The 21593-nt window shown below is 34.6% G+C and overlaps 2 protein-coding genes and 1 long non-coding RNA gene across 3 annotated transcripts in view; 1 reads left to right on the top strand and 2 right to left on the bottom strand.

Annotated features, from left to right (window-relative positions):
• Window positions 1-10685, bottom strand: part of RhoGEF64C (Rho guanine nucleotide exchange factor at 64C) — a 105727-nt gene extending 95042 nt beyond the window's left edge. Inside the window, exon 1 of the mRNA XM_008193033.3 lies at window positions 10538-10685. The gene's annotated coding sequence lies outside the window, so the exon portion shown is untranslated. The remainder of the gene's footprint in view (window positions 1-10537) is intronic.
• Window positions 10686-10940: 255 nt separating this feature from the next.
• LOC135265310 (uncharacterized) lies at window positions 10941-15539 on the top strand. The gene is made up of 3 exons (XR_010332916.1): window positions 10941-11079; window positions 12089-12198; window positions 12248-15539. It is a non-coding gene; the product is annotated as an uncharacterized LOC135265310 (long non-coding RNA).
• Window positions 15408-17255, bottom strand: LOC135265308 (uncharacterized). Its single transcript, XM_064354663.1, has 2 exons — window positions 15533-17255; window positions 15408-15485 (listed from the first exon to the last, which is right to left on the bottom strand). Exon 1 carries the CDS (start codon window positions 17244-17246, stop codon window positions 15585-15587), a length of 1662 nt encoding a protein of 553 aa, XP_064210733.1. The 5' UTR covers window positions 17247-17255; the 3' UTR covers window positions 15408-15485; window positions 15533-15584.
• Between the last annotated feature and the right edge of the window lie 4338 nt (window positions 17256-21593).

Genomic DNA, 21593 nt, shown 5'->3' with positions numbered 1-21593 from the left:
ATTTCTAAAACACCCTGTATATTTAAAAATAATTTTAGGTGATGCAGGGAGTTAATATCAACAACTTTTTTAAAAAAAATAATTATTTTTCATTTATTTAAAATTTCACAATCTCTGGGACACCCTGTAGATATCCATGACAATTTTGGCGTACTTGCCCTTTTGGTATTTCACAAAAAATCGTCGATTTTCAAAGACTTTGGTCTAAGTAAAAATACTTTGACACAAAAACAGAACTTTTACTTAAGGGCTAGAAAATAAATTTTTTATTTTGCATTTTTTCAATGTTTTTCTTTATTCCTTTAGCCAAAAAAAAGCCAAGTAAAATTAAGTGATTAACCTTGTGTACTTAAGCACGTTTTTGTAATAAATACTCAATCATTTGTCTAAGTAAAAATGCTTTGGCACAAAAACAGTACTTTACTCAAGGGATGAAAATATAACTTTTATTTTGCATTTTTCGACCGATGTTCTATATTTCTTTAGCCAAAAAAGCTACTTAAGCACATTTTTGAAATAAAAATTAGCACATTTTTCGATTCGTCAAAAGTAAACGAAATTCATGCTTAGTTTTAATGTAAAAATTTTGAAAAAAAATATGAAAAATTTTTAGTTTCCTCACTGTACTGAGATGGTGGAATTTGCTAAAAATGTGCTAAATGCTAGTCATGGAAACAACTGATTGCACAATGTGTTTTTGTGTCGCTTCCCATGGGACAGTACCACAATGCAATTGTTAAAATACTTCACCTTGGTCATATGCATGATCATTTTCTAGGACAACAATTAAGTATGTGTTGCTACAATAATGGCTATTTATTACTTGTGATAATGCGATATCTTCTTGTAATTTCCTTGGTGCTTTGTTATTAAATTTGTAGTCACTGTGCGTAATTACTTTCCGCTGTTTTTTCCCGTTTACATTTAGACCAACGGTCTTAAAAGTGTGACTTAGATTCTTCAAATAATTTGTCTGGAAAAGGAAGAAACGGACTTGGCGACTGCACATTAAACAACGTTCCTCATTAATCTCGAAGAGAAGTTTTCTATCAAGAAGTCAGAACTTGTTTGAAATTATAACTATGTCAAGTTCTTCCACATTTTAAAAATCACATTGTTTCTAGTCAAAAAGCAAAAGTAACAGACTTTTTCAGGGTTAATTGCTTGAATAATATATTCCATACATTACCAGCCGTCGCGATTACAACAACCAGTTACAATTAAATTTTCAACTCGTTTTACAATAAAATTGAACATTTTTACGTCTGGATTGGTGACACAGTTAATACTAATGACAGCAATTTAGACCATGTGGTCCTCTTATCTAAATACTTTTCAAATAATGAATAAATTTCTTGTGAACGGTACATTGACAAAAAACACAATGAAAATTTCCAAAATACATTTGAGGAATCGTTTAAAACCGCAAGACCCAATTGTTGGACGCATGCAATATGCTGATTATGGCAATTTGCGAAAGTAACTTGTGACAGTTTGTGACTTACCATAATTGCTGGCAAGATATCTCTTATACGCGTGATAATTTAAGAAACATTTATTCCAAGTGCCGATTTGTTTCTATCTCTGATTATAAAGTTCTGAATAAAAACACATTAATACGGTTGTTGTATTTTTTTTTGTTAAAATACAGGCTGGCCCAGATCAGCTCCCATCTTCTATTAGTAAAGTTGGACTTTTGATAATTTGTAGACGGTATCTATGCTCTAGAAAGTATTTTAGGCAAATATTTTTGACTATACAGAGTGTCTCAAAAAAGTATGATATCATTTTATTTTTTTAATAGCAAGCTATTATTTTTTTGTACTTATTAGGGTACCTTTTTAGCTTCTTACATGTTTTTGATGTTTTTTTAATCGATTCAGGGATTACTTCAAAAAAAACAAAAAATCGGTTTTACACACTTAGTTTTAAAGATTAATAAAAAACAGAAACAGTGCTTTTTTGATGATATTATTACTAGGGGGATAAATTGAACAATATCTGATAGACTTATAAATTAAATCTGAATGACTACAGGGTGTCTACAATTCATTTCCAAAGTTTTGAAACTTTGAAAGCCTTTTATTTTGATTATTTCATCTAACAACCCCTGTTTATTTTTATATCATTAGATTAAAAAATAAATAGCAAACATTTATTGTTTGCTATTTACACAACTCTAACATAAATCCTAACACATTTGAAGTTATATTTGCTTAAAGTTCATTCTGTCAATGACAAATGACTTTAATGATTAAGGATCAGTTTATAGAAGCGTCATTAATTTAATTCCCAATTAAATGCGTGATTAACTAATCACGTGACCAAATTGAAGCAGTTTGGTTGGTCTATTTGCGTTGTTGACTTTTATCAACGCAATTAACTTTAATTGAGCTTTCTATAAACTAAAAGTCTCACATGGTTAATGTTTTTAGCAAATTAACCCGAATATGTTAGGATTTACAAAAGGGACGTGATAACAAAAAGGTTGCTTTTTTAATTCTACATCATATGATGTAAAAACAAATAGAAGTCTTCATTTAAAATAAAAAGTTTTAAACTTTAAAAAGTTTGGAAATAAATTGTAAACACTCTGTAGTAATTCAGATCAATCAAATTTAATTAATAAGTCTGTTAGACCTTGCTCAACACGTACATAGTAATAACATCATAAAAAAGCACCGTTTTTATTTTTATTTTTAAAACTAAAAGTGTAAAACCGATATTTTTTGGTTTTTATTTTTTTAAGTAATCCCTAAACCGATTTGAAAAAACTTTAGGAACATATAAACAGCTTAAAAAAATCTTAATAAGTACAAAAGAATGATGGTTAACGTCATATTTTTTATTGGGATTGTATAATCAAAAATATTTTCCTAAAATGTGACTTAAAGTCAGTTTTTCGAAAAGTCTGTAATTTAATCCCTAATTAAATGCGTGATTAACTGATCACGTGACCAAATTGAACCGATTTCATTGTCCATTCGCGTTGTTACCTTTTAACAACGAATTAAAATTTAATGAAGCTTTCTATAAAACGGCCTTTAGGGTCGGTTTTTAAAAGTGTTAGTAATTTAATCCGCAATTAAATGCGTGCTTAACTGATCATGTGACTAAATTGAACCAATTTCGTTGGTTCATTCGCGTTATTAACTTTTAACAGTGCGATTAGCTTAATTAATATAATGATGTAAAACCGATTTTTTTTTAAATAGTCCCTAAACCGATTGGAAAAAAACTTTAGGGACATAAAAGCAGCTAAAAAAGAATCCTAATAAACACAAAAAAATAATAGCATGTCATTAAAAAAATTATTATGTGGACGTCATACTTTTTTGGGACACTCTGTATAGAGTGTATAAAGTCGGTTTTTAAAAGCGTATTTAATTTAATCCGCAATTAAATGCTTGATTAACTGATCACGTGACCAAATTGAAACGATTTCGTTGGTTCATCCGCGTTTGTAACTTTTAACAGCACAATTAACTTTAAGTGAGCTTTCTATAAACCGGTCCCTAGAGTGTAAATAACATCTACAAAATATCTTAAGTTGTCAGAAATAACTGAGTTACAGAGGATGGGAACTGGGCTCAACTACCCTGTAGATCAAAAGCATTTAATTCGAGAATAAATGAAATTAACTACAATTAACCTAATCCTAAATTTAATTTTAATTCTCTTTCAGTAAAGCGATCCTAAATTATTTTTTTATCAGTTATGTATATGGGTAGTCCAAAACAATCGTCTAAAAGCTCAATCACCCTGTATATTTCACCTAAGTAATTTAATTAACCTAACTTACTTAATTAACGTTACTTAAACCGTGATGAATTAAAAATAAAACCACTTCCAATTTTTTACTTATCTATTGGATTCTGATGTTCAATTTGTAAATTTCAGTTAATGCCCTTAACAAAATTAGGGCTTGACCGACACTATAATTGAACGACAGTGCAAAGCCTTGTTTGCCAAAGTACAAAAATCTACGATTCTATTATTAATATAATAAAAAAAATTCTTTCAAAAGCTTGGTCCTTTAAAAATTAAAAATCATTTTTTGTATTTTTCACTACGCGATGTTTATTGAAAATATCTAAATAGAAGAAATTAAAACACGGAAGACGAGCATTTTAATGTCACAATAGTGCTCTCCAAAGTTGGGCAACTCTGAAGGGGCTCAATGTTGCAACAATTTTCGCATTTAGTTATGATTGTGCATATGTTTGTTTAAATATTTGCTGCAACCTTTTCGGTGTTTGTTATTGCCTGTCCAGTTGTGCAACTAGACGAGTTTAATACATTTATGTAAATGTGTTAAGTAAATTGCAAAATTTTACTCTCATCTAGCGACTTGCTAATTCCATCGTCCGTTAAAAATTTGCAAATTCTGACCAAATTTGTCCAAGCAATTTACAGTCATGTGGAAGTTCCCAGCAAGCGACCAAGTATGGCCGTCTTGCCATATTTTAGTCGTCTACATACACGTTTTATTATCTAGAGCAACTTTTCATGCTTTGCTGACTTGGGGTACTTACTTATTAGGTAATAACGAAGTCGTTGCATAGGAGCAAACGAACTTGTTACACTAATTGCGAGAGGTGTTAAAGTCGCTTTTTATCTCGTTGTCGCTGACCTTTTCCTCATGGATGGGTTTTTCAAGCTGAATTTTTCCGTTAGTTGGCACAGGCTAATAGGCGCGAACCGGTGGACACTATTCAGGACGAATTAATCCTTTCGAAAACCTTGACCTGTCTTAATAAATTAGTCCGGGATGGTTGGCCAAGGATATGGGAAAGGTGCTAATATTTTCGAGGATATTATTGTCGTGGGTTGTCAAGCTGAAACTGATTGATGTTTTTATCGATTTATAGGATCTGTGAAAAATTCGAGGACAATTAAAGGTGGGTTTGCAAGCAGGATACTAGAGTATCGTAATTAGCGCACAATCATGACATTTAACAAAGTCGTGCCATTCGTGAGAACACTATTAGAGGCGTTGCTTTAGGCACAAAAATTTACTGTTAGAGACGCCGGCTGAGGTAATAACCGTCACATTAAAACAATAACGAAAGATGCTTTTAATTACTGTAATTTTTACCCATTTGCTAGTTTGTACATATGACAGACGACAAAAAGCGATAACTATGGGAAATTAGGGCTTTTAGTTTTGCTTTAGAAGCGTTAGGTAATTACTAATTACAATTTCAAAAAATGTCCATTATACAGGGTGTCTCAGCTAAGACTTTCGAGCCTGATATCTCAGATATTTGTTAACGGATTTTTATGAAATTTAAAATGCAGATATTTTAGAAGATAAAGATCAAAATCCAATTAATGCAACAACTCAAGTATTAAAAACATAATTTTTTCATGCCTTTTTAAAATGTTAAGCCTTTTAAGACTTATATTAAAAAAATTATCGTCAGTGAAAAATGCTGTTAGAAAAACTCGTTCGTGGAAGACGTCTGTTTCGCGAGAAAAATGAGAAACAAACTGTTTAATGTGGGTACAGATGCAAAAGCGTAGATCTCTATGAGACAAATGAGCACTACCATTGAATTTTGGTCACCCCTACTCGCAGAAACGTAACTGTCACACAAGGGACATTTCACAATTATCTCTTACCCATACAAAGTTAAAAAACAATATTTTTGACTTACTTTTAGTACTGGATGCTTTAATTCTTTCAAAAAGGACTAAAAGACTGAACAACAACTGAAAAATTCTAGACACTTCAACATTCATGACTTTGGAAATGTTTCGTACACTGCTGATTGGATTTTCTTCAAAAGCTTGAATTACGGCCCCAACTATTTCTTCGTTTCCAGTGACGTGTTTTGTCTTCACTCGATTTAGTTTACGTACGCTTCCTGTGTCTTCAAATTATTGACGATTCTTTGAACTTTAAATTTCATAAATAACATTTCACAAAAAGTCCAACGACACTTTCCATAGGCGAATATTGATTCCTTTTTTAACAACACAGAAATTTCAGCCATTGTTGTTGGTTTTTAAAGTAATTTCACCAAATTCAAACAATTTTACTTTTCTGACAGCGCGCACACTTTTAATAGTTTTTTCAGTGGTACACAAAATGCTGCTTAGAAATGCTTCATCAATTGTTTTAAAAGGTGACTACCCAAATTACTATCAAAATTTGGATTAAGTTTTTAACAAGAAAATTTAATTTTTTTCTTGGATCAGCCGACCGATTTAGTTAATTTTTTGTGGGGCCATTTATTTTTCGGGGTTTTTTGATCCAACGGTAATTTGGCTTAATTTTAAATAATAGAAATGTGTTTTAAAACTTCATTTTTTAACTTGAGGTCATTTTTTTGGCCCTATTGAAAGACCACCTCCTAAAATATGTTGACAAATAACTGAGGTATTAAGCTTGAAAGTCTTAGCTGAGACACCTTGTAGAATGTTCCAAGTATTGAGCCATATCCAGTAATTTATTTTTTTCACTACAGAGCGACTTTTCATCCACAAATTAATTAAAAATATTTAACGTTTATTCAAAGTAATCATTTACTGTTAATGTGCAGTGGCGTATATAAGTCCATAATATTTCTTCAAAAAAAAAATTATTGGTTAATTTAAAAAATAAGGAAAAACTTACAAATCCTAAAAATGGACAATGGACACTTTAGATGAACTGCTAGAGGTCTAATTATTCTAACATCGAACAAATTCTATTAATTTTTTGAGCATTTGAATCTGATAAAACCAAATCGTTTTCTAAAATTCAGTAATAACTTTAACTTTTTTCCAATCAGTGCAATTTAAAAAAACAAATAGCAAACCGAGTTCCAGCACAAGTTCTCTACAAATACAACATAGTTCAGAAAATTAAATTTAAAAACTTGAAAAAATTATTTGTAATGCCACCAAACGTGCGCACTACATTTTAATTTTTTATGATATCTATTAAAAAATCACCTTTTATTAAGAGAGCGATAATGCAAGTTTAAATTTCGAGAGCTATCGTTGTGCAACGAGCGTACGCGAGTTGCATACTTAGACAGCCGGGAACTTTAAGCGTATTCGTATGAGTGTTATTCAAAAAAAAAAATAATTTAAAACACGTTGCTATGGAAAGTGTGTTTTAAAATAGTGAAAACATTAATTTAAAACACGTTGCTATGAGAAGCGTGTTATAAAATAGTAAAAACACGTTGCTATGGGATACGTGTTTTAAAATGGTGTTTATAATCTAGAATTCAGATATTAAAAGAAGACTTAAAAAGTTATAAAAAAAAGGATTTTGTTCTTCAAAAAACGTAACCATTTTAATTTTTTTTATAGTATAGCAAGCTGTTGCTGACTTTTAACTTTTCACTGCTTTTTCTACCATTACTGAACGTGAATTTTCTATGACACATATGACTTATGAATTAAAGTTACTAAAAAGCTCTTAACCAAACAACTAAAACTTACGTGTTAGAAAAAATGCGATTGCAAAAACTGTAACCCGTCTACTTTTTAGGTGGTATTCTTTTAAATCAAAATAAAGAAATTTTTGCCGTTCCTAAAATTCTGCGGCCCTAAAACTAAATTTTATTTCTAAACAGTTCCAGCGAGGGCTTTTTCCGCTTAAAAAGAAAACAAACTGCTTACTAGTACTTCTTTTGAATCCCTTTATTTTGGCTTTTGCTGCATTGACTATTCGCCAAAAATGAACCAAATCCCGTGGTGATTGTGTAAATTGTCCTATTCTTTTCAATTCTTTCTTTAATTCTTATTCTTCTCAATGTTTTTTCTCTACAACTTTTCCAGTTGTAGTTCAGAATGTATCAAATGTAAATCAGAACAGTAAAATGAACTTCAAAACCTATTTACAAATGATTTTCTGAAATACCATGAGAAATGAAAAAAATATAAAAAATAAAAAATGTATTTGATTTTTTCTGAAATACAATTAGAAAAGATGTAAAACACCAAAATTCACTTTATTATATACCATGTAACTCGATTAAATACGTTGATTTCAAATGATATTTCAAAATTGACAGGTTTACCATTTTTTACCTTAATTTTTGTGCGATTCAATTTTCTATCGTTTACTATGTCTTTTTCCAAGACAGTATAAGTTGTGTTGTTGTCACAAATTCGACGGTAAATACGTATTTCTAGGATTCTGAAAATTTTCCATTTGTATTTCAGAATAAGCAAATGTACTGTTTCAGATTAGTCGTTGTATTTCAGAATATATCACATGTAAATCAGAAAGCACAATTTGTTATTATAGGCAAATACATTTGACACTTTCTGAAATTAATCAGATACATTCTGAACTTACGACTACAATAAGTAGAAAATCTATAGAACGGTAAATAAATTTGTTAAATAATTGTATTAAAAAATTAACAAACATCGCAAGTATTATAAATCACATTATTATTTACAATGGCACTTATCATTGTTTTATTTAAAAAAACGTTTTTATAGCTTATGGTCTCGTTCAAATACATTGATTTTCAACGTTTTATTGTTTAATTCATTTTGTGTTAAATATAATGAGAAGCAATAAATAAAAAAAATTGACAAGACATCTTGGGTCAGCCTGTATGCCTACAGGGCAAAAACTAGACAGAGTGATTCAGCCTAGATCACTGATTTTTGTACGAAATACCAGTTTCGAGATTAGTTCAGTTGCTCGTTATAAAAAGTCACTTTATGTCTAATTAAAAAAAACAAGTCCTAACGTTATATTATACTCACAAGTATTCATTCTTTTACCTGCTTCAATAATAAAAATAAATCAACAAACAAAATAGGTAAATGAAAAAAAAAACGTCATTTAAAAATAATTGAAATTTAATAAAGCACTATTATTTCAAATAAATCTCACTTTCAAAAACAAATTCCAAATTAGACCTTTCCTAAAATTATTACACTAATAAGAAATTTTTATTGTGGAATTATTTAAGTGACCCAATTGTCTCAAAATTCTTACATCGTATCGAAAAAAATATGTGCAAGGTGTTGATTTATACAGCAAAAGATCGTGTTTTAGGCAAACAAAATATTAAAATAATTTATTAATACAATATTCCATCTTACAAAAATTTTATTGGCACTCTTAAGTTTTAAATGTTTTAAACCATGAGAAATAAAAAAAATATAAAAAATAAAAAATGTTTTTGATTTTTCTGAAATACAATTTGAAAAGATGTAAATTGCCACTAACACCAAAATTCACTTTATTGTATACCATGTAACTCGATTAAATACGTTGATTTTGAATGATACTTCAAAATTGACAAATTTAACATTTTTTAGCTTAATTTTTGTGCGATTCAATTTTCTCTCGTTTACTACGTCTTTTTCCAAGACAGTATAGGTTGTGTTGTTGTCACAAATTCGACGGTAAATTTCATCTTACTAAAACTTTGTTGGCACTCTTAGGTTTTGAAATTTTCTAAATCGTTTTTTGACAATTAATAACTGAAGTTTTTTAAACATTTTTGTTTTTCTCAATAGACCAAAAGAAGTTTAAAAAAGTAACAATAACAATTTTTTCCAAGTAATAATGCTATTTTGCACATCACATTTGAATGAATATAGAAAAAATATACAATGTGATTCAGCTTAGAAACAACAAATAAAAAAATTCCAATCAATTTTGCAAAATTTAAAAAATCGTCCTTTGACTCAAGTGGTTCTAAAATTTTTGCCCCAGTATTACAAAAGCAAATTTTTAAAGTTTGCTAAACAAAGTCTTTCTCTATCTTATAATAAATATAAATTCGTACCTTCTAAACCTTCATAAATTTTTGATTTGATTTTGATTTTTGATCTCCAATGACCCAAATCAACAGTTCGTTCCGGCAAAATAAGGCAAGATTATGTAAGAAATACCGTTGAGAATAAAAAATAGATAACAAACCCACCACCCAAATTGGCTTTAAAGGCAAACCCGAGTAAAACACGCAGAGAACGAGTTGCAAACTCCATGTTTAGATTGTGCCTTGACATTTAACGACCATTAAAGAACTTTAGAAATGAACATAGAATCGTGTTGGTACTATGACTTGATAGGAATGCAACTTTTAAAAGCACAAAATAAAATTATAGGATGAAAATGTTTTTGCAACAGAATTATGTACTCATACTTGTAACACAAAAGAGATACGACGCATGCAAATGATCAAAAAAGAACCAAGTACGAGTTGATTGTGGATAATTAGTCCTGCGAGTAATTTTGCTAACGAAGGGAATTTCAGGAAAAATATTACTGGACGTCTTGCTGCTAATTATGAAGCATATTTTAAACGTCCTCAGTGCAACAACTTCATATCAATTAAATCGTACCCATCGTAAATTATTTGAGATGATTCACTTGAAATGAACCCACATAAAGCTAGTAACTTTTAAAAAATTTGCATCAATGCCATCAACTTTTAAATTTAATTTTTGAGACAAAAAATAACAGTTGCTCGACCTATTGCAACACAGTATGCAGTTTGAAATAAATCAAACATTTTTTTTTAATTTCGTTGATTTTATTTTCATTTTAGGTGACAAAATTTACCTTTGTGAATAAAACTGTGCCTGAAAATGTGGTATCCAAAAGCACTGGTCAGTTACATGTCACAAAGTCACAAACACGCACACGAAAACAATTTTCCAATAAACAAAAACCACACAGTGAACACGATAGTACGGTTTGTGAGAGAATGAAGAAAGAAGAAAGCGCTGGCCGCGAGTTGGCGGTCACGTGACCGCGAGTTCTTGCAGGAGGGAGCACGTCCACCGGACATCCTCTCAACATCCTACGGAATTGTAATATTTACGCACACTTCGGAGGTGAGAATGCAGAGCACGGCATTTTGCTCGAGATGGAATGAATGAATTGAATCCCATCATTTAACAATAGTGGTATTGGCGGAAATGATTTTGCTTTATTATGCGTGAAGATGCTGCAAAAAGTTGCACAAGAGCCAAGAGAATGACCACAACCAATTGTTTTTGCCAGTTTTGCTAATAATTTGGTTTGTTTTGGAGATGACCTGAATACTTGGACACAAAAAAGTAATAACGAAGTGAGGCGACTTTGCAAATTAGTAAGGACAGGTAAGGATGATTATTAATTTGTTAACTGTAGACAGTTTAGACTTTGGACGTTGAACTCCAATTGGCATTCAAATGACGTTCAATTTCAAAATTAGTTGGTTTAGTTATCCTAAAGCCAACAAAACCAATGACCAAAACTAAGAAAATATGATAATAAGTAATTTAATTGTGAGAAATTCGGAAGTAAAGTTACCGTTGGGGGCGCCACTAAGTTAGGTCGAAAACAGTAACCATAAATGGCGGGAAAATGTTTATTCGGATATTTTGAACGTTGTACGAATTTTGAGGCTTCACAATTATTACATTGCCAATGCGGAATGACTATTGCATCTTTGGTGGAAGAAATGAATGTTGACAAATTAGAGATGACGAGGAAAACACGAATAACGATGACTTTTTGGCTCACTTTCTTTATTGGAAAATTATTACAAAGACATTGAAAAGCCTACCATTTGGCATAATTTACGTTTAAGTGTATTAGCAGTTGTTAATCTTAATTGTAGTTTTGTTGATTTATCGAAGTATTTCATGATTTTATCAGTGGAAAAATTCTAACCTAAAATTCACAAACTTCACTAATTTATTGCTTTCTTGGGCCCAACTTTGTGTTCGCTGTGATCCATTACTATAGTCTTTAATTAGACAACTGTTTGATAACACTTTGTAATGAAAATTTAAATCTTTTTCACTTTTTATCCACTTTCAAATCCCAACAACAAACACTTTATACCACGAAAAACCGCAGAACCAAAGTCAGAGCTAGTATTTACCACCACGTACTTTTAAAGTGATTCTCTCCAATGTAAGCAATTAACACTATACACGCAAAATTGTTAAACAATTTATTAGATGTCAATTAAATGTGGAATTACGAAAATTTCGTTACTGTTTTCGACATAGTTCAAAAGTCATCACCAGAGGGCGTCTAGTCAATTTTATTTCCGAATAAAAAAGTGCTTATGATGTGTTCGCTACAGAGTTATTCGTATTTATGCGACAAAAATTATAGGTACAGGCAGTTCCACCCAAATGGTCAAAACACAGGTATCAAAGTCGAAGCACAGTTGATGCCATTACGGACTTTACGAACGAGATTCATGATTGTTTTGAAAATGCAAAGTTTGCAAAAGCCACATTCCTTGATTTAAGTAATTATCTTCATATTCAGGTGATCGACAACAAAGTGTCAACTTTAAAAATACTGTGTCTGAGAGTCCTCCTGTTGAGTGTGGTGTCCCTCAAGGATCTGTCTTGGGTCCTTCACTTTTCTTAATATACGTTAATGACTTTCCATATTGGTTAAAGAACACCAAAGTGACATTATTTGCGAATGATACGTCACTACTTGTGGCGGGTAATTAAACTATGATTAAGTTTAATACTTCGGGGCCGAGTGGTAGCCGCCACCAGAGCGAAAAACATTTATTTGAGGTAGGTCTTCCGGCTATGTTGCGGAAACAATTATTTGGGAAAGATTGAGGCAGACACATTAAAGACGTACTCATTAATAAATAGTTTAATTAACATATTTGAAAAGTACAAAAAGTAATAAGTATGCTTGCATTAAGGAGACAAATACTAAATCTATTGGGAATCGCCATCTCTTATGGAACCGGTCCTGGATTGATTCACCAAATACCCGTCACCGAATTGAGTACATGAATTTACCGAATACCACATATAACCCTAATTTACTTCTAGTTCTAACAATTATAGTACTTAACGTTTATTTAGTCTTTAAAAATCCAACAAAGTTTCGTTCATTTATCATTCGCAACGGCGTTCGAATCGTTCAAATAAACAGGTAGCGTCCGCCGCCTTTGTTACGTAATTTACAACCCCAAAACGTTCGGCAGGTACTTATGATAATTTTTACAACAAGGTCCATGTCGAACAACGTGAGAAACTCTGGCCACCTCGAGAAAAGAAACAGTTTACCTATCTTTAACATCTATTGTTTCGCAAACCACCCGCTAGTGTTCACCGTATATTTTCCTGACTGGTAATTAATACTGAGTCTGTTCTGTCTCATAAACATGGAAAAATATCACAACAAAGTCCGACAAAGCATAAACCAAAATACGAAAGAGCTGATAACGATCCATGCTCGGAGTAAAGAGAATTCAAATTGACCAAAACTCACAATGCATCATGCGAAGTTGCCTCGATGAAATAATTCCAAAATCAGGGCACTTAGGGCTTTTCTTTTTTTCACAATACAACACAATTGTCACTTAAAACAGTTGATCACCGTAGGATCTTTTGAGAACGGTAAGGCAATACCGCAACCGCTCGGTACTTCTTACTTCGAAAAAACTCGGCGTAAGACTCATTTGATTTTTGTTTTAATTTTACTCGTTACTTCGGTCCCCTACTCAACCCTTATTGATTGTAAATTTGGTCAACCCCGAGGTTAAGTAAGTTGGTGAATTTCCTGTTGGTGTTGCCCTGTGCTTCCTTTCTCGTGCCCCAGACGGATTTTTATTCGGTATTGTTTTTAACTTTTGGAGGGTGCATTTTAATGCATTTTAGTTATCTACCATTCAATTTCCCTGGCCTGGATGTGCCCCAGACGTTTGACTTTGCGTACTTATTTTGTTGGGCTTTGTTTTAATTTCCCGTGATTTTTAGTAATCTCGCACGTGTTCATAAATGTTACATTGCCTGTCTGTTCCTTTTCCGTTGGTACCCCGGGAGGGTCGTGACCCGCGTTAATTAAGGAGGGCCAATTTGGCCCGTCACAACCACTCCCCTCTCACAAGAAAAGCATGGGTTTTAATAACCCATGTCTTTTCAACTACCTTAACTTATCTTAACCCTGAATTTTCTTCCTGGGAATAACCCAATTGTGAAAATATGATACTAATTGTTGATTGTTACTAACCTATCCCTGGAGAAAATTTTAGGTGTTCTTAGTTCTAATTGACAACTAGGCGTGACGGACAATAATTACGCGCACTCTCGGCACTATCCACTTTTCATACAATCACTAAAACTTCCTCATAGGCACTGTCTTCTTCCTGGATGGTGGAAACGCGATAGGACGCCTTTGCTTTTCGTGAGGTTGTGCCGGTTTCCTCTGGGTGTTGTTGTTGAGTCTCTTCTTTCCACGTAAATACTGGCTTTGGTGGTTGTTTTGGTACGTCATAATGTGGGTTGATCTGTGTTGTTTGGCCTGACCCTTGTGAGGTGAGGGTTCCTTGGGAAAAACGCTGGTAACTTGGAATGAGTGCCAGGTTTTTTTGTTGCCGTTTGATTCTGCGAAGATTACGTGTGGTGATCATGCAAATTAATAGGAATAGGAAGGTCAGTATCAGTATCACCCATGTTACTTGGCTGATGATCTTCTGGATGTTGTTTTCCGTGATTTCGTTCGAGCTTGGACAATTTGGATAGTAGTGCACTGACCGTGTGTACGCCGTGTTCGCGGTGTGTGGAATTGGTTGTGAAGCATAGATTTTATAATTGACCCCACAATTCAATGCTATGGTAATTGGTAAGTTTTGTGCCATTGACATTCCCCATCCTTTGGATTCCTGGTTTTCCCATGTCACGCTCCAGGGTCCCGGTGGGATTGTTGCGCCCAGAGCTTGCGCTGATACGTATATAAGCCAAGGATGCTCGGGCGACGGTTGTAGAACAGGGTACCAATCCGGTTGTATTGTTCTCCTTGGACTTGGGCGTGATGATTGTAAGCTGTCACTCAATTCAAGATCATCTTTACCCCAAAACCTATTACTATTTACTAATGAACTTGTTTCACTTTGTTGGACTTTATTGCTACAATAGTATTGCGATCTAAATTCCGGGTATGAACTTAGAGTGGGAATCCTCAAAGGTTACCTTTCGGTTTGCTTGCTCTGTTAATTCCGGATAAACACTTTGTGTCACTACTGACTCAAGACACGGCTCCGATTTACTAAGGTTAACCATTTCCATTTCCTGACTTGGGCTGATGGTTGTGCGAAAAGATTTTCTGTGTGTGGGCCAAACTTGCGTGCTACTTCCTTTTTGTGTTTCATATAAAGAAACCACAACGTCAGACTGTCCCAAAATCTGGCCAGCAGCTTATAGGACCATCCGTGTGTCCGATGGATCGTGATTGCATTTATAAGCACTTCAGTGTCCTCCAGCTTAAGCATAATCCTAACAGTCCACTTGTTATATTTCCGATTCAGCTGAACCAACCCCACATCTTTTCCATTGTTGACTCTGCCAATTTTTCCATCTCTTCCGCACTGAACATGGAAAGCACTGGTACTCCTCCTGATGAAATTATGTGGCCTAAATATTTGGCTTCTCTCATCAGGAAATTACATTTGGTTGGTTTTAGCTTGAGATTCACTTGCCTCAATCTATCAAAAACACTTTTCAGTCTTTCCAGATGTTCTTTGTAGTCTGATGAACTGAATACGATGACGTCATCCAGGTAGACCAAACATTCTAAACCTACGAGTCCAGAGAAAACTGAATACATGAGTCGTTGCCACGTGCTTGGTGCGTTTCTAAGACCCATGGCCATCCTTTTTAAATTCGTAGTGTCCTGTTGGTGTACTAAAGGCACTTATTTCTCTATAATCCGGGTGTAATTCCACTTGAAAATATCCACTGACCATGTCCATGATTGAAAATAACGACGCTCCTGATAATTGATCAATTGTTTCTTGAAGTATTGGTAACGGGAAGAAGTCCGGTTTGGTAATTTTGTTTAATTCACGATAATCTATGCAGAGTCGAAACTCTGGATCTTCTCCGGGATGCCTTTTCTTTTCTAATAAGATTACTGGCGCTGACCAAGGTGATGAACTTTCTTGTATGATGTCATTGTCTAGTAACGTTTGAATTTCCTTATCCAAGATTTCCTTTCGATGAAATGGAACACGATACGGTCGTTTTGATATAGGTGGTACATTTTCGGTAATTATCCGATGATTCACTTCCGTTGTGCACGTTAATCTTTGATCTGGTGCTCGAAATATATCATAATATTCCTTGATTAATTTTTCAAATTCCTTGCACATGTTTGGGTCTTGCTTGGGATAATTAATAATTGTTAATAGTTTCTCTAATTCTGCAGGCTCCGCTTGAACGCTTCGTACTTGGTGGTCTTGTTCGATTTCCTTTACTGTTGTTTCTATCACTTGAGCTATTCCTATTACCTCCCCTTTTTGCAGTTTAATAGGTTGATTGGACACATTCATAATTTGTGCGAAAATTGTTTCTTGATTGTAACTAATTGTTCTTGCTGTTAATAATCCTTGATGTTGATGCTGGTATGTCTCAATAAGAATGATATCTCCTTGAACCTGTTTTTCTATTTTTCCAGCACAAATTGCTCTACATCTTGCCGGGATCTGCAATTCTTCGTTCAGTTTTACTTTTGTTGTGCTATCTTCTCTCCTATTTTGTTGGTCTTCTATCGCGTTGTCCTTATTATCTTGACAAAAGATCTTTCGATCTGTTAGACCCTGTTCATCCTTTTCCAATTTTGGGCCCTTATTGGTAAAAGATTCACATTTTGGGTCGGTTACGTATTTCGCGTTCCACACCTCTGTTCCCTCGATAACCTCGTTATCCGCTTTGGTGGTACCACCTCCTTCCGTTTCTTTTCTCATTTCTTTTTTTCTCCCATCTTCTACGTATACGCATTGTTTTTCCTCTTTTCTGTTTTTATTCATCTCCTGCGAGCTGATGACGGTATTCTGCGGGCCAATTCCCCCTGCCGTAGGGTCCGTATGACTCTGAGAATGCTCTCCGTCATCACTATTACAACTTCCTTCCATGAAGGTCTCCTTCGGGTCAATTCTCCCTGCCTTAGGGCCCGTATGACTCTGAGGATGCTTTCCTTCATCTGGTTGTTTCACTTCCCCTGGGAAGTCTCCTTGTCCTTCACTCTCATTAGTGATCAGGCTTTTTTCTTTCTCTTCTATTTGAACTACCTGCAGGTGTGACGCCTCAATTTTCTTTGATGCATCTTCCTTTTCGATTAATCTTATTTCATCTTCTTCCGTCTCCAATTGGATTTCCTGATTCAGTAACTTCACTGTCTTTTCAGACCAACAAATGAAAACCTCGAATCTATGTAAAAAGTCTAGTCCGAGTAACAATGTTCCGCGAAATCTCATTCCGTCGCCTACTGCTATAAACTGATGAATTGCTCTCTTCATTTTCCCAATTTTAACAGTTAATTTCACTTTTCCGATATTCTTAATTGTTGTCCCTTGAACATCCCGCAAGATTAAGTCGCTCTCCGTAATTCGCTGTCTTTGGTTGCTGTTTAATTCCGAGTATTTAACCAATGATATGTCCGAGCCGGTGTCGATTAATGCTTTTACGATGGTTCCCTCGATGTTTAATGAAATTGAATTGAATTTTGAACTTAACATAATGTGACAAACGAGGTTTTGGGACGTTGTACTTGTTTTTGTTAAATTTAATTGCGGGCTGCCCCCCAATTCTTGGAGACAGCCCTGTTCCCGTTTAAATTTGCCTTGTTTTGAGGCCCACCCTGGGTTCTTTGACCCGCCTGTTTACGCTTGAATATAAAACAGTCGCGCTGCATGTGACCGGATTTACCGCATTCGAAACAATTTTTGCAATTCGCGCGCGTATGTCCTTTTTGACCACAACCCCAACATTTAAAATTTTCTGATTGTTGATTGCTGTTAAATTTTGATGTGTTTGCAAATTGTCGTTGTTGTCTGGGTTGGATGTTTTCCTGTGTGTCCTGGAGTTTGCTTTCTTCGGCGTCGATTGCTCTCTGTAGAGTTTTTCTTCGTAACCTGGTGGCAATTTGTTCCTCTCGCAGCGCGATTTCCACGGCTTCTTCGAACGTCCTTGGAGCGGATGACATTACTTTGTACTGAATTGCTGTGTTCAGTCCCTCTAAGAATTGTACTAAGCATTCCTCTAGAAGTTGTGCCCTAATCCACTCATTTCGATTCGGATCAGCTGTTTTCTTCATAGTTGCAGCTCCTAACATTTGCAATCTTTCTGCAAATTCGGTCACCGATTCCCCTTCCCGTTGAGTACATGAGCGGAACCGATGGAGTTGTTCTACAGGCATCACCTTTTTCTCAAATCTTTGAATCAATGCATTTTTCAATTGAATCCAAGTGCAAGCGGGACTTTTCAATTCCTCATTTCATTCAACTAATCTCCGAGCGGGTCCTTGCAATTTAAGACGTGCCACTTTGACCTTTTGCACCTCGTTCCATCCCTCCAGCTCCGAGACATCTTCGACATAGCTCAAAAACGTGCGTACCGAGTCTTCGCCCGAATAATTAGGTATTAATTGCGTCGCAGCAGTTGATAACCCTAGTGCATTCCTTAGTTGGTTTCCTGGTGGTGGTGGTGGTGGTGGTGGATTGTCAGGCATCCTAATTCCTGATTATCGAAAAATGAACCGCTTTGGTGACGAAGTGTTTTTCAATTGAAATTGAATAATTTTTGTTTACGCGCAATGCACCCTCTTTTGACCTGATGTTCTCGCAGTAGGGGTCTTTTCTTAGTTGACCATCGTCACAACAATGTCTTCAAGTAAGTACCCATATTTTATTACTCTTTTATAAGTAGAACCTTTGTTGCTCCTGTTCATATTTTTAATGTGCCATATTGCTAACTTTAACCAAATTTTGATTGCCTAGTAATTCTACATTGAAATTTACATTTTGGTACTGATTCGGTCGAGTTTATTTTACATTACCAAAAGTCAATATTATTAGAAATTCTAGTCTTTGCAATTTTGAACACTTTATTGTCAGACCTTTTCTGCAAAAATGTTTTCATCAAAAAAAAAATTTTGTTTTTTTATAGTTGCACCTGCTGGATATATGGGGGATTATGACCCCCAACTGGTATTCATACATGGGTCTATCCCAGACATTATTATGGACAGGGTACTGTTCGAGATCCCCGTAGGGACTTTTGAATATGTCAGGCGGATTGATGTGTTCTGGCTTACGACGCCCCCCCCGTCACTCCAGGGCTACCTTACTAATTTGCAAGTGGGGAATATAGCCGCCGCGTACATTGGGACGGCGATGGGATTTCAAGTTGACATTTGGCAACTTATATAATTTAAAAAATAAATATAAAATTTTTTATACCATCTGGCGTTTTTCATTGAACTTACGTTGATCCCATTCTTTCTAATAAGTGACCAAAGCAAGATTCTGACGTATTACATGAGCTTTTTAACCAAAGAATGCTATACGAGTTCGATTACAACAAAACTTTTGATCCGCTTTTTGCCGCTCACTACGCAGTGCTACCTTAGTTTGCGTAAAACGTACCGCGAACTATCTATCTCAGTGTGGAATTATCAAAACTCGTTTTGTAATGATAAACTTTCTGTCTTTCCATCATAATTGTAAATCCTACTGACTGCGCCATTTCGTCTGTGGCGGGTAATTAAACTATGATTAAGTTTAATACTTCGGGGCCGAGTGGTAGCCGCCACCAGAGCGAAAAACATTTATTTGAGGTAGGTCTTCCGGCTATGTTGCGGAAACAATTATTTGGGAAAGATTGAGGCAGACACATTAAAGACGTACTCATTAATAAATAGTTTAATTAACATATTTGAAAAGTACAAAAAGTAATAAGTATGCTTGCATTAAGGAGACAAATACTAAATCTATTGGGAATCGCCATCTCTTATGGAACCGGTCCTGGATTGATTCACCAAATACCCGTCACCGAATTGAGTACATGAATTTACCGAATACCACATATAACCCTAATTTACTTCTAGTTCTAACAATTATAGTACTTAACGTTTATTTAGTCTTTAAAAATCCAACAAAGTTTCGTTCATTTATCATTCGCAACGGCGTTCGAATCGTTCAAATAAACAGGTAGCGTCCGCCGCCTTTGTTACGTAATTTACAACCCCAAAACGTTCGGCAGGTACTTATGATAATTTTTACAACAAGGTCCATGTCGAACAACGTGAGAAACTCTGGCCACCTCGAGAAAAGAAACAGTTTACCTATCTTTAACATCTATTGTTTCGCAAACCACCCGCTAGTGTTCACCGTATATTTTCCTGACTGGTAATTAATACTGAGTCTGTTCTGTCTCATAAACATGGAAAAATATCACAACAAAGTCCGACAAAGCATAAACCAAAATACGAAAGAGCTGATAACGATCCATGCTCGGAGTAAAGAGAATTCAAATTGACCAAAACTCACAATGCATCATGCGAAGTTGCCTCGATGAAATAATTCCAAAATCAGGGCACTTAGGGCTTTTCTTTTTTTCACAATACAACACAATTGTCACTTAAAACAGTTGATCACCGTAGGATCTTTTGAGAACGGTAAGGCAATACCGCAACCGCTCGGTACTTCTTACTTCGAAAAAACTCGGCGTAAGACTCATTTGATTTTTGTTTTAATTTTACTCGTTACTTCGGTCCCCTACTCAACCCTTATTGATTGTAAATTTGGTCAACCCCGAGGTTAAGTAAGTTGGTGAATTTCCTGTTGGTGTTGCCCTGTGCTTCCTTTCTCGTGCCCCAGACGGATTTTTATTCGGTATTGTTTTTAACTTTTGGAGGGTGCATTTTAATGCATTTTAGTTATCTACCATTCAATTTCCCTGGCCTGGATGTGCCCCAGACGTTTGACTTTGCGTACTTATTTTGTTGGGCTTTGTTTTAATTTCCCGTGATTTTTAGTAATCTCGCACGTGTTCATAAATGTTACATTGCCTGTCTGTTCCTTTTCCGTTGGTACCCCGGGAGGGTCGTGACCCGCGTTAATTAAGGAGGGCCAATTTGGCCCGTCACATACTCAACAGTGGTGAGACTTTGGACGCAGCTACAGAAAACAGTGATCAAGCGAAATTGCTGGCCAGCAAATGGTTTTCTTCGAATCAACTGGGCTTGAATACAACAAAAACAGTTGATATGTTGTTTACATTAAAAAACTGCAGTAATATTGATCCCTTTGTTGGCAAATTATACCATCTTTTAATAAATCACGTCTGGTTTGCGTCTAAATAAAAAAGACCGATTATTTCACCAACCAAGTAAAAATTTATAATTCTGATACCAGCATTCGATAGGCTAGCAGGTAAGGATTCATTTTGTCTAAAAACTTTGAAGGTAAATTAACAGTTAGTGCCCAAAAACTCACAAAACTGCTACGACTTTATTTATTAACAAAAAAATTTTATAAAAATCGAGAATCGAGAATGGTCCTTATCAATGTACAGGCTGGTGTGTAAAATTTCAGAATTTTTATTTCATTAGAAGTGGCGATTTTCTTGGGTGCGCGATAAGGTTGCCCACCCAGTACAGTGAAGCCTCCCTTAAAAGACACCTCATAACAACGGATATTTTTGTAGGAATGTAAAAAAACATTGGAAAATAATGTAACTCTGCAACGGACACTCTGTATAGCGGACGCGAACGAAAAATCCCCAATTACCATAATATTATACTATAAATTTACCTCTTACAAAACGAACAGTGGTTTCATGGACCATGTAGAAATAGATCAAAA

The sequence above is a fragment of the Tribolium castaneum genome, chromosome 1 (assembly GCF_031307605.1).
Source record: "Tribolium castaneum strain GA2 chromosome 1, icTriCast1.1, whole genome shotgun sequence".
Taxonomy (NCBI): domain Eukaryota; kingdom Metazoa; phylum Arthropoda; class Insecta; order Coleoptera; family Tenebrionidae; genus Tribolium; species Tribolium castaneum.
Note: the sequence above shows the minus strand (reverse complement) of the source record. Positions and strands in the feature narration are given on the sequence as shown.